This window comes from Diceros bicornis, chromosome 20 (assembly GCF_020826845.1).
Source record: "Diceros bicornis minor isolate mBicDic1 chromosome 20, mDicBic1.mat.cur, whole genome shotgun sequence".
Lineage (NCBI taxonomy): Eukaryota > Metazoa > Chordata > Mammalia > Perissodactyla > Rhinocerotidae > Diceros > Diceros bicornis.
Window position 1 is genome coordinate 6,102,780 of NC_080759.1, and position 12,892 is coordinate 6,115,671.

Sequence of the window (12,892 nt, forward strand, 5' to 3'; positions counted from 1 at the left end):
CCAACATACCTCGTCAGCACCAGATAGAACACGGCCGAGGCTGAATCCCCCTGTCCCCAGCCCAGCTGTCACACGTGAACATGGGCAGCTCGGCCTGTCTGAGCCTTGTCCCTGAGATCGAGAACATGACGGCTTGAGGCTCAGGGGTACTTCTCCCCTTCACCCTGCCCTTCGGGGTAGTATGCAGACCGACAATGGAAGCAGTGGGCACAAGTTGGCCCAAAACACTGTGCGACCCAGCATCTAGAAAATAAACCCCAGAATGCCTCCGATGGCTCACCTCGGGCAGGAAAACACACATGTACACAAGTGTATATGCACAAACACACAGGTACACACATGTGCACACACACTATCTGCAGCCTCTGCCGGAGCCGTGTGGGTGGCCCTGGGCAGCTGAGCCCCATCCCACCTGCATGCGGCATCTCCTTGTCCAGAACTCATAGCCACCCTGTGCTGCCCACTCGTCCCTTCTTGGATGTGACTTTTGATTTCAATTATAGAAGCAGCTGGAAACACACCACCCAGATGTCGAGGCTGAGCCTGTGAGGGTCGCCTCGGGGGACACACCCACAGCCAGGTGCACATGGACACAGCAGCCCAGAACACGGCAGGAAGCCCGTGCACCACCAAGTCAACAAAATCAAAAGGAGCTTCTGATGGAACCCGAACTCTGTCGTGGGCGGCTCTTCCTCTGTCCCATCCTTGATCCTCTCCCTCACCTGATCCTGGCTCTGCCAGAGACCCAGCCTCCCCTGGCCGCATCTTTCCCTATCAGCTCAGGGCGCAGTGCGGCCTCGAGGGCACCGGTCCCCATTAGGCCGTCAGCCCTGAGAGGAGGGGAGGCAGATCTGGCCTGAGTCCCAAGGCGCTCATGGACCCTGGGCACCACCCACCTGAGCCTGCGTAGCCCTGTCTGAGGCAGACTCGACCCACCTGGGCGGGCAGGGAGGGTGGGTCCACCCCAGCTCCAGCCACAAAACCAAACTCTGAAACCATGTGGCCAGAGCCATGACAGGCCCTCGCACACGCTGGGGGCCCTCGCTCCCCCGCTTCAAGACAAGGGGGACAACTGCCCGAGGACACAGAGGTGCAGGAAGCCCTTGGGCAGGCGTGCTGGGGCCCATCCGTGACTGCTCCAGGATGCGCCCTGCGGCCCAGCAGAGAGCTGGTGGTGAGACCAGGGCAGAGCACACAGAGGCACAGTGGGCCTGACACAGCGAGGCTGACTCAGCCATGCTGCCAGGACAGTGACAGCCCTACCTCAGCCTGTCTGGGCAGCAGCGACCATGCTTGTGGCCAGGGTCCTTTAGGACAGCCAAGGGACAGGGGAAGGAGACACTTGAGGGAGGGGGCAAGGGGAGAGGTTTGCTCGGAGCCTGGCACAGTAGGTTCTCGCAGTCCCAGTGTCTCTCCAGCTTCACGGCACCTCCACTGCCCATGGAATCCCCTGGTTAATGGGCTGGTTTACTGCTGGTTAGCGATGCTGGTTAATGGTTAACCAGTCTCTGGGAAGCAAGAGTGAAACCAGCCAGCTGGGTATGAATGGCCCAGGAATTCACGGCTTTCTCTGCTCCAGCGGAGAGTTTGGCAGGTGTTTTGGGATGTGGCCACTCGGCTGGCACATGTGCCTTCTGGACCCAGTCTCAACTGCCCCATAGGGGCCGCCACAGGGCCCTCAGCTGGCCCGAGTGCAGCAGGTTTGGGTGCATCTGATGTCAGCCCTGACACCAGCTTAAGGGGCAGGGGAGTTGCTACAAACCTAAGCCTGCAACTGTGTGCAAAGACCGGCCTAGAGAGGTAAATAGGCTCGTCCCATCCATCCCAGATGGTCCCAAGCGCCTCTGAGGCCTGACACCTGCGAGGGGGCGCTGGTTCCACTGTGGGCGGGTCAGGTCCCTGCCAGAGGCCTTTCACCTCCTCCCTCTGAAATCTGTCCCAAGTGGGGCCCACTGCCCTCCGCTAGATCTGCGGGTCCTCGTGTGTGTGCGGTGCAGGTGGGAGCGCTGATGAGACACACCAAGCTCCCAGAGGGGGTTGGGGCAAGCCCTGGATATTCCATCAGGTAAAAAGATGAAGCAGGCACACACAGGAACCCAAGTACTGACTGACCAGACTCTGGCCAGAGGGGTTTTCAGGGCATGTTGTCCTCATTATTTTCACTTCCCAGGGAACCCTCAGAATGAAATATATTCTGGGTAGAGAGTTACTGCTGCGCGGCTGAACGTGACTTCCAAGAGCAATGCAGCCTCTTCCGCCCGGTGGGAAGCTTCACTTCCTCAACCCCAAACGCAGGGCGCTTTCTAAGCACCTACTTCCCTTCCGAGAGCCACACTCGCTCTCCTCCCCATGGACACTCTGAAGAGCCAGTGCTCAGCCCCCGCCACCCGCCTGCGCACAGCCTCCCGAGGTCTCCGGCTGCTCAACCTTGGCACACGGATGGCTCCGGACTCCGCAATCCCCATTTTAGATGGTTTCCAAATTGTCCCTGTTACAAACCACACAGCAACAAGCACCCTTGTGGCTCTATCTTGCGCACACCCCTAACTGCTCCTGCAGACTCGGTTCCTAAACACACAGACATTGGTCACAAGGTTTTGACCAGTGCTGCCAAACCTCGTTCTAGAAACTGTACTTCGGGCTCACACTGCAGCACAGGGTAACGCCAAGATCCTGAACAGACCTAGATGCCAATCCTACTTCTCTTTCATTTTCAATCAACTAAAGAGTTTCGGGGTGGGGCTGGCCAGCTGGGGGTTTCTTTTCCCCTCTGGAGGCTGACGCTTCATCCACTGTCAGGGGTTAACAACTTAGCAATGACTCCCCGACAGCAGAGACGCCCAGGCCAGCCAGCTCAGTGTCCGTGAGACAACCGAGAACACAACCAGAAACATGTACACAGCAAAAGAAACAAAGGTGAGCATTTGCTCTGGCAGACAGTGCTCTAGAGGCTGAACACACTACAGGTGGGGCCAGGTTCTCTGGAGAACCTGGCAAATGCTGTAGAGTCGCTCCAAGGACCCAGGTAACACCAGGGCCTGGCACACACCACCAAGGCTCGGCTCTCATGGGGCTCCCGGCATAGGCTGACTCCCCACCCAGGAGGTGCCTGACACCGTGATCCTACGCCAGCTGTACTACACTCACATCTGAGGGGGATGTGCACCAGGAGCTAAGAGTGCGTTCACGACCCCCGAAGGGGACAAGTCCCCATTTCATGGGCGAAGAGGCTGAGAGAGAGAGAGAGAGAACTGTCCGAGGTCCCCAAGCAAAGGAGCCTACAGATGGGGTCTCAATCTTTAGTCCGTCAGCTTCATGGGCCTCTGGAGTGCAGGTCCCTGTCATCTTACATGGGGCCCTGAACATGGAATCAGCCTGTGCCCCTAATGAGCCTGTTTCACCCCACCCCACTGGCTTCCTGCTCCATCTCCAACCTTCCAAGTGGAGTGCACAGAGCAGAGCCCCGCCACAGGAACACGAGGCCAGGCTGTGTGCAGGCAGCGGAGCGACCGGAAGTGGGAGGGAGAGCTGAAGCACGCTGCCTCCTCCCTGCCGCCAGTCTGACTGACCATGCAGATGTGGCCTGGCCAGGAAAGTGTCTGCTGCATGCCCAACACCAGGCCAGGCCCTTCACATCTGGCAGGGAGGAGGGGACGCATCCCATCAATGCCCAGAAGGAGGAGGACAAGGTCCAGAGATCACAGGGGCAGACCTAGCACCCAACCCTACACAGCAAGCCGGGGAAGAACAGCGCCCCCCTTACCACACAGCCCCCTCCAGCCCTCACACAGGCTCACATAGGGAATAGCCTCCTGGTGAAGAACTGTGACCTGGCTCACCTGGAGCTGCAGCACAGGGCCTCCGTCCCGTAGGTACCTTCTAGAAACTCTGCTACATATGAGAAAGCCCAGGAGGAAGGAAAAGCAGGCAAAGTGTGATTCTAAAACTAAGGTGGAGGGACCCCTAACTCTCACATGGACGTGGTTCTCGGGCTTTCCATAGGAATTCGGGCGACACAGGGAACAGCCCACAAGCTCATGGTGCTTCTGTGGCTTCTGTTAGCGGCAGTGTGGTGTCTTGAAAGCGTTGCTCACTGCATAAGCAAACACTGATAATAGTGGCCCTTTCTGTGCAGTGACTTCCCTGTCTTCCTGATGCTGAGGGCATGGCATGACTGTGGGCACTAGAGGGCGCCATGAGGCTAGTCTGGCAGCAAGCCCAGGCCAGCCCCACCCCCAACACTGACCTCCAACCCCTGGAGAAATGTCCCAGGGAAGATAAAGGGGAGACAGCAAAAGGGTGAAAACAAGACCCCAATGGGGCTGATGGAGGTGCAGATACCCCAGAGGAGACAACGGGGCCAGAGGGCCTAGGGCCTTTTGGGGGCATCTCACTGACTTTGACAGGCATTGGTGTGATGGTCGGTTTGGTGTCCCTCTGGCCAGGCCAAAGCCCCCGGTGACACCACGAACGCTTATCCAGGTATGCATTGCAGGTGTTCTGCAGACGTTGTGACATTCACAACCAGCTGATTTTAAGTGAAGAAACAGACCCTCAATGGTCCAGGTGGGCCTCATCCAATCAGCTGAAGGCCGTAAGAGGGAAACTGAGGTCTCTCTGAGGAGGCAGAAGCTCGCCTGTGGACCGCGGTGCTGGCTCCTGCCTGCCCCACAGATTTCAGACTCACCAGCCCACAACCGCGTGAGCCAATGCCCCGCAACACATCTCCTGGTATGTCTGTATCTGCACACACAGACACAAGTACCTCTTAGAGGCTGTCTCTCCGGAGCACCCTGGCTAGGGTGAAACCCACAGAACCCCCCTTCTGTAAGGAGTCAGCCAGCCGTCAGGTAAAAACTGACGTAGACACGTGGTGACTCTGCAGGACTCTGAGGGGCCACTGGACAAGAGAGCTGCCTTCAGCCCACAGATGGCCTGTTGGTGTGGCCCCAGCCATGGGACCAGCCTGGGGGCATCCAGAAGTAGACCTCAGCTTGGCACAGGACCTGGCCTGTCACAGAGGTGGATGGGGCCAAACACTGGCCCCAGCCTGCTGCTGTGCCGAGCAAGCCATGAAGGCCAGAGAGTGCACTGGTTCCACAATTCCAAATATGATTGAGGTAAAAAAGACTCACCCCTTGACTTCCCTGAAATCGAATTGACGGTCTCAGCGAAATAGAATCCTAGAAAAAAGCAAAATGGGAAAATGTCAATAAAGATATCTAGAAATCCAAAGACTCACTTCTTTCACAAGGACAGTGTTCTCAGGAGGGGCGAGAGAAAACACACACAAGTCTGAAAATTACAGGAAAGATCAGCTGGAACAGAGCTTTGAAGGATCAACAGGAGTTCCTTGGATGGCACAAGGCCGGGGCCACCTGAGAGCCAAGAGAGGAGACACAGGCAATGGACAGCCCTCACTGTTCTCCCAAAGCCAACATCAGCCCAGGCGGTCCTACCTCAGACACCCTCTCAGAAACAGGATGGATGAACACTGCCAGCCAGGAAACCCCACCCCCACCTCAACACACTGGCAGGACAGAGTCCAGCGCCGGCCCAGCTCCCACGTCACACCTTCAGAGCAGTTCGTCACTGTGCTTGGGGCGGAGGAATTTCCAAATGTCACAAGAAAAAATATACTAAAAAACTCAAAATACTTCAAGCTTCAGCTATTCAGAGATCAGCCTTCTGGCGGAATTTTAAAAAGAACGTGGATCCAGGGCCAGACCCGTGGCTTAGCAGTTAAGTGCACGCGCTCCGCTACTGGCGGCCCGGGTTCGGACCCCGGGCGTGCACCGACGCACCGCTTCTCCGGCCATGCTGAGGCCACGTCCCACATACAGCAACTAGAAGGATGTGCAACTACGACACACAACTATCTACTGGGGCTTTGGGGAAAAAAAAGGAGGAGGATTGGCAATAGATGTCAGCTGAGAGCCGGTCTTCCTGAGCCAAAAGAGGATTAGCACGGATGTTAGGGACAGACCCAAGAGAAATGAAAATATACATCTATGCAAGAACTCATACACAAATGTGCACAGCAGAGTTACTCTTAGTATCCAAAAAGCAGCAACAACCCAAATGTCCATCAACTGGTGGACAGAGAAACAACAAAATACTACCAGAAATAAAAAGGAAAAAACTCCTGGGGCCGGCCCCGTGGTGTAGCAGTTAAGTGCGTGCGCTCCGCTGCTGGCGGCCTGGGTTCGGATCCCGGGCGCGCACCAATGCACCGCTTGTCAAGCTATGCTGTGGTGGCATCCCACATAAAGTGGAGGAAGATAGGCACAGATGTTAGCCCAGGGCCAGTCTTCCTCAGCAAAAAGAGGAGGATTGGCATGGATGTTAGCTCAGGGCTGATCTTCCTCACAAAAAATAAAAGGAACAAACTCCTGATGGACACAACATGGATGAACCTTGAAGTCGCTGGCTAAGTGAGAGGAGTACAACATGTGACACCACACGTTGTGTGTTTCCATTTATACAAGTTCCCAGAAAAAGCAAAACTAAAGAGCCAGAAAGCAGACCAGTGTGTGCCTGGGGCTGGGGTGGGAGCAGGGAGTGACTGTAGATAGCTCAAGAGAACTTCTTGGGTGGAGTGCGAACGCTCCTGACTGTACCCCTAAAATGCTAAGCGCTACAGGCTGTAAACCCACAACGCTGAGGCCTGCCCGCAGACTCACAGAGGACCTTTTCTGAAGACTTGGCTTTGAGCAATATTGCCTGAACACACAGAGGATCCCTGACCAAGCAGGGGAGAAGTTCCTGTCTGTCAACCATGCGAGAGTGACTTAAGTGGGTTGAACGGAAATAGCAGCAGGCACAAGGGCAGCACAGCAAAGGCCAAGCGCCCCTGCCCGGTGTCATTTACAAGCTCTCTACTGACATCACTCGATCATTCACACAAGGAAGGCGGGGTGCTCCCAGCAGAGGGAAGAGTAGGTTCAAAGTGCAGAGGAGAGAGTGTGGGGGCTTGGCTCTTGTGCCCCCAGGTCTCTTGGCCCAGACCTCCACACAGGGGTCAGCCCGGGCTAACTCTAGCACCGTGTGTGTCTCCCGTCCACGCATGGCAAGGCCTGTGTCCTCCAGGGTCTTGGGGGACAGGGGTCATGATGATGGTGAGGACGTGAGAGCAGATTTACGTAATGAGGGAGAGGAACCAGAGAGGGTGCACCTCCCCAGAAGAAATTCCACATCAGGGCAGCCCCGTGGTGCCTGACTGATGACGACCTGTGTGTTAGCATCCCAGACGCTAGTGTGCTAGGCCGCCCTCCCCTGGACCACACGCTCCCTATGGGCCACCTGGTGAAGCACTTAATTGGCTGGGTAGCCACCAAGGAAGTTATTTGAAAGACTCTTTTCTTGCAACATCACTCACCCCCCAAGGGCACTGAAAACAAGACTTTACGCACTGGACAAGTCGGCCAAAGGCTAAAAGCCCAGATTTTTCTACACAATGCCGGGAGAGCTGGCCTCCAGTGCATGTCCCCACGCAGCCTGGCTGTTATCATAGAACCAGGCTTCCGGCCACCTGGGTTCTCAAGGTGTCTCTTCTCTCCAGCAGGAGGACCACGTCCTTCTTGTCAACAACAGAGCAATTCACTTGTACACATGTGGGTGACTACCCACAGGCCACCCGTCTACAGCCATTAACAAAAACAGGCACCAAGACAAGAACTGTCTAAGTTCTGCCAGCCTCTGTGCAGGTGGGGGGACAGGGGCCCCGCCTGGCAAGACGTTAGGACAGAGCGAGGAGCAGCCCTCAGAGCCCTGACACCCACTCAATGACTGAGGTGTATTCTAATGGCACTCGGCCCACGCTGCCCAACAGCTGATGATCAGCTGCAGTCATAAAGCACGTCTGCTGGCACCGGAGAGCCCACCCTCAGTGGTCTGGGCTAACATCTGCTGCCTGAGCCGGCTGTGGCTCCCACCCATCCATTCCTCCACGCCGGGGCCAACAGCCTTGACCCTTTGTACAGACTCTTCCACGTGGGGCACCTGCGGGCAAGCTGCCCGCTGGCCACTGTGCTCCCCATCAGGTTTCCAGGAGGAAACAAAGGCTCCAGCCGGGCCGCCTCTCAGGAGTCTCTGATTTTTGGGGTGTCCTGTGCACTGTCACATGACCATCTTACCTGTCACAAACTCCCAGCTCGGAGGCGCAGCAGCATTTTAATAAAATATGATAAAATTAAAATCATTACAAGAAGGTTTAAGAAAGCAAATTTTCAGGCTGGCCCGGTGGTATAGTGGTTAAGGTTGCACGTTTCACTTGGGTGGCCCTGGGTTCGTGGGTTCAGATCCCAGGCACGGACTTCCACACCACTCATCAAGCCACACTGTAGCAGCGTCCCACATACAAAATAGAGGATGACTGGCACAGATGTTAGCTCAGGGCCAGTCTTACTCCAAAAAAAAAAAAAAAAAAAATGAATTTTCCAAAGAGTTCTAAAATGTACTAAAACGGCTTTTGTGTCTCCAACATCCACCAAAGTGGCCGTCAGCACGTGTTGTTTGGTTGTGGGGTGCTACTTGAAATGGGGATTTGAGTTTAGAGCAAAGTGAAGGTTTTATTCGCCTAAACAAAAGCTCACAGGTATTTACTGTGCAGCAGATACACCTTATTTCAAAGACTCAAAGCACATCCAGCCCTGTCACCTCTAAGAATCTATTGGAATGAAGCCTGCCACGTGGTAACTCACCGGCTCTCGCCCTTATTCTCAGTCAGGTTCAGAGGAGGGGCAGGCCAAGGGGAACCCCAAATGCCGTGGGCCACTCTGGAAACCCCACCTGCTGGGTTGGTCATATTGATGGACGTGGCTCTCAGTACCTGGAGACATGGCCCCCAGCCTCCTCCCTCCACTGTCGAACAAGTTGTGGGGGAGGCAGGACCATCTGGGCTTTTTCCTCCTCCAACTGGCAAGCTGCAGTGGGCGCCAATGGGGTCTCTCTCTTGGAGGTCGCTGGTTGTCCACTGGGTGCATTCAAGACTTAAACTCCAGCACAGGCCTGCACCTGACCCCAAGGAGTGGTCTAGGGGGCTGGTGGTACCAGAAGCAGCCACGAACCTGCTCATACCAGCAGCGCCATACGCCATGTAGCACAGGGAGGCCCACTGGTCTGATGCTGGCTGTACCTGAAGGCTCCAGGGAAACAGGGGCAGGGCAGCCTCGAGGCCCCAGGCCAACAACTTCCAAACTCCTGTAGGCAGTGCACATCGAAAGAAGAAGATCCAGGACCCCTGAGAACAGCATGTACACACTTCCCCTGACTTAGCAGCCTCCACGGCTGGGGAAGACTTGGGACCCAGCAGCACCCCAACAGGGGTACCATGGACCAGGGGTACCATGTGGCACCTGAAACACGTGCTGTTGGCCACCAACTGAGAGTGTGTTTTAGGTTTATTATGGCTAAACTCCACCACAAACCTCGAGTCCCAGGAGGGGTCAAATGACTCACCCAAACTCATGGGGGGCCAGGATTCAACCCCGCGTGTCCACCTCCAAGGCCCACATTCTCCCTGCTAGGTGGTACGCATGTTTGCAGCCTCCTTTTTTCCGAGCCCGTTGGGGGCTTGCAGGCTGACACCAGGAGGACACAGCCCGGGTCTGCTGCAGCCACCTCTGACATTCTGTCCAGGGATTCTGGTGTTCGGGTCGGTGATTCACGCCCTCTACTCCACTCAGAGGGGGCTGGCCTTTCCCCCGTCAGGAGGCCACAGTGGGCCACCTGAGTCCAGGAAAAATTTGCCATATGGATGGAAGGACAAATGGACAGATATAGGCCATGTCACTGAATCCTCTTGGCCCCTTCACAAGCAGGTGCCTACATCAGGGCTGGATGGACCGTCTGGCAACAACTAAGGCACCAGACAAAACGCCCAACAAGGCTTTTCTGAGAGTGGATGCGGGCAGCACCGGCAGGAGATCCCGGAGCGAAGGGGACGGCCAAGGGAGGCCCTGACCGCCCAACTTGCTCCCTGGAGGAAACTTCCAGCCCACAGACCAGACCTGGGGGAGGCCGAGGGGGCTGGGACATCCAGACAGAGGCCCACAGAGGAAGGGGCAGTGCAGAGGGTCTACTCCTGGAGCCTGCCCAGGGCCCAAGCTGCTGCTCAGGAAGGGGGTCACTGAGGCTGGGGAAACCCCCTGAGGCGGGGCCCCAAGCAGGGGGACATGAGCTGGGAGATACCGGATGTACATGGCCAGCCCAGGGACGTCCTCGCTGCAACCCACTCTGCAGTCGGAGTTAAACTAGCCCTCAAGTAAAGGCTTCTCTCGACGCCCTTTACTAAAGAATCTCAAAGACAAGTTTCCGCAGGATCAGCTGATCCCCCACTAAGCACACGGCCTGCCAGCAGCAGAACCGACGCGCTTCAGACAGACAAGGGAACCCAGCACACAGCCCTGTGAAATCCACAACACTCAGGACCCAAAATGCAACCCTTAGACGCTGGAGCTGCGGGATGACCGCTGACGCATGAGGAAAATCAGTCAATGGAAACAGACCCAGGAAGGCAAAGACGACAGAATTAGCAGACAAGAGCTTCACTGTAGAGCAGCTATTATCAATTAAAAAACGCTTGGGGGGGCTGGGGGCCGGCCCCGTGGCGTAGCAGTTAAGTGCGCGCGCTCCACTACTGGCGGCCTAGGTTCGGATCCCGGGCGCGCACCGACGCACCGCTTGTCGGGCCATGCTGAGGCAGCATCCCACATACAGCAACCAGAAGGATGTGCAACTATGACATACAACTATCTACTGGGGCTTTGGGGAGAAAAAGGGGAAAAAAAAAGGAGGATTGGCAATAGATGTTAGCTCAGGGCCGGTCTTCCTCAGCAAAAAGAGGAGGATTGGCATGGATGTTAGCTCAGGGCTGATCTTCCTCACCAAAAAAAAAAAAAAAAAAATGCTTGGGGGCTTAAAGGGAACCTTGAACTGGTGAGAAGAGGAATATGAGGTATCAGAAGAGAGCCACGTGGAACTCCTAGAAATGCACTGTCTGGAAAGCAAAACTCACTGGGAGGAATTAACATTAGACACTGTGAAAGAAAAGGTTAGTGAGCCTGACAACGAAGCAACAGAAACTTTCCAAAATAAATCACACAGAGGAAAAAAAGTCTACAGGAAAATGAACACAGCCTTGGTGAACTGTGGGACGGTTCCAAGAGGTCTAACATACATGTAACTAGAATCCCAGGGGTGTGGTATCCAAAGAAGTAATGGCCCCAAATCCCCAAACGTGACGAACACTATAAATCCACAGATCCAAGAAGCTCCAGCAGCAAAAAGAAGAACCATGTCGACGCACACCACAAGCAAATCAGTGCGGCCACTGATTGACATGCCACAAACCAAGGAGCAGAGATAAGACTCCTGAGGCCAAATGTCAGAAATAAGCCCAGAGACCACAGAAGGACATCCTTAAAATATTGAAGGAAGAACACCGCCAAACTACAGTTCCATATCCAGTGAAGAAAAGGTGAAATAAACATCTCCTCGGCCTTCAGACAGACAAAGGCCAAGAGAATCTGTTCACAGCAAATCTGCACTGCAAAGAAGGTTCTGGAAGTTGTTCAGGAGGAGGGAGAGTGACATTAGATGGACACACGGATCTGCACAGAGGGTGAACAGCACCAGGCACGGTGAACATATGTGTGAATATGAAGACTTTTTCCTTGTTGTTACATTTCTGTAAAAGACAATTGACAGTTTAAGGCATCTAAACAATAATGAAGTCCAGGATTTTAGACGCGCAGCACTAAATGGGTGGCGACGAGGCGTGAGGACTGGGAGGGGAGATGGAAGCAGACCATCCGGGGTCCTGACATCGTCCGACCTGAGGCACGAGGTTAACTGGAGGGTCACGGTCTCCTAGCACCAAGCTGACCCTGACTTCCCTGCGCCAGAGCCCTGGGGGCGTGGAGCCGCTGGACTCACACATTTGCCTGCTGGACACGCTGAACCTGCACCCCTGGCCTGGTTAGACTGTTCGTCCATCCCTGCACTCAAGGGGCACTTCCCAGGCCCCAAGGGTCCCAGACTTGCCTCACAGAGCACAGCATGTAAAGCAGGACAGCCGGACACAGACAGAACACCACACGGCTGTGACTACACATGAAAGGCTCGGATCAGGGGCACGGTGCACATGGCGAGGGAGCAGACCTGTGCCAGGCTGGGCGGGGGCTGAAGTGGAGACGCTGAGCCAGGTGGCAGGGACAGCGACCCTTGGGTGAGAAGGCGTGGGGCGAACGGAGGGCACTGGTGGTGTGAGGGGTGCAGGGGTTCCCCCGGGGCTCATGGGCTCCCCAGACAGTGGGTGTGGCACCAACGGTGTCTTTTGAGCGAGCAGCCAGAGCCTGAATCAGAGGTGCCCTCACAGGAGGACCCACATCACCCTCCAGACCCACCCAGGCTGGCCTGGACCCTGACAGTCTGGACACCCTGGCCGTGCATGGGTTCACACAGCCCATCACTGCCTTCTGGCTGGATGCTCCCTGCAGGGGCCAACAGCTCTTGGGGTCAGGGATGCACTACTTGCTACCGCCCTGTTACCTCGTCTACACAGCAGGACAGAAGGCAGTGTTCCAGGGCCAGGAAGATCTGATGGACTAGCCCAGGCACTGCCCGTTTCCCTGATGCCTCAGCAGCTTTTGGGTCGGCCCCCAGACTGTGATTAGCAAATCACTGAGTGACATAACTTCCCAAAACACCCCCCAGGCACAACACTGCCCGTCTCCATGGTACATGTGTGGCCTGCACTTCAGCCTGGCAACATTACACACAATGCCCCTCGTCTCCTCTGACCCGCTGAGGGATCATGTCACTCTCACTGCTGGCCCTGAGGTCACGCTCTCCCCTGGGCCGAGCCGCCCAGTGAAGCGCCTCCCAAGCA

The 12,892-nt window shown here is 55.8% G+C and overlaps 1 protein-coding gene across 2 annotated transcripts in view; it reads right to left on the reverse strand.

The window, feature by feature from the left end:
• ELL (elongation factor for RNA polymerase II) overlaps positions 1-12,892 on the reverse strand; it is a 72,794-nt gene that overhangs the window by 23,019 nt on the left and 36,883 nt on the right. For both annotated transcript variants that reach the window (XM_058563781.1, XM_058563782.1), the window contains exon 2: positions 5,136-5,183. In XM_058563781.1, coding sequence (XP_058419764.1) covers positions 5,136-5,183 — 48 coding nt within the window. The remainder of the gene's footprint in view (positions 1-5,135; positions 5,184-12,892) is intronic.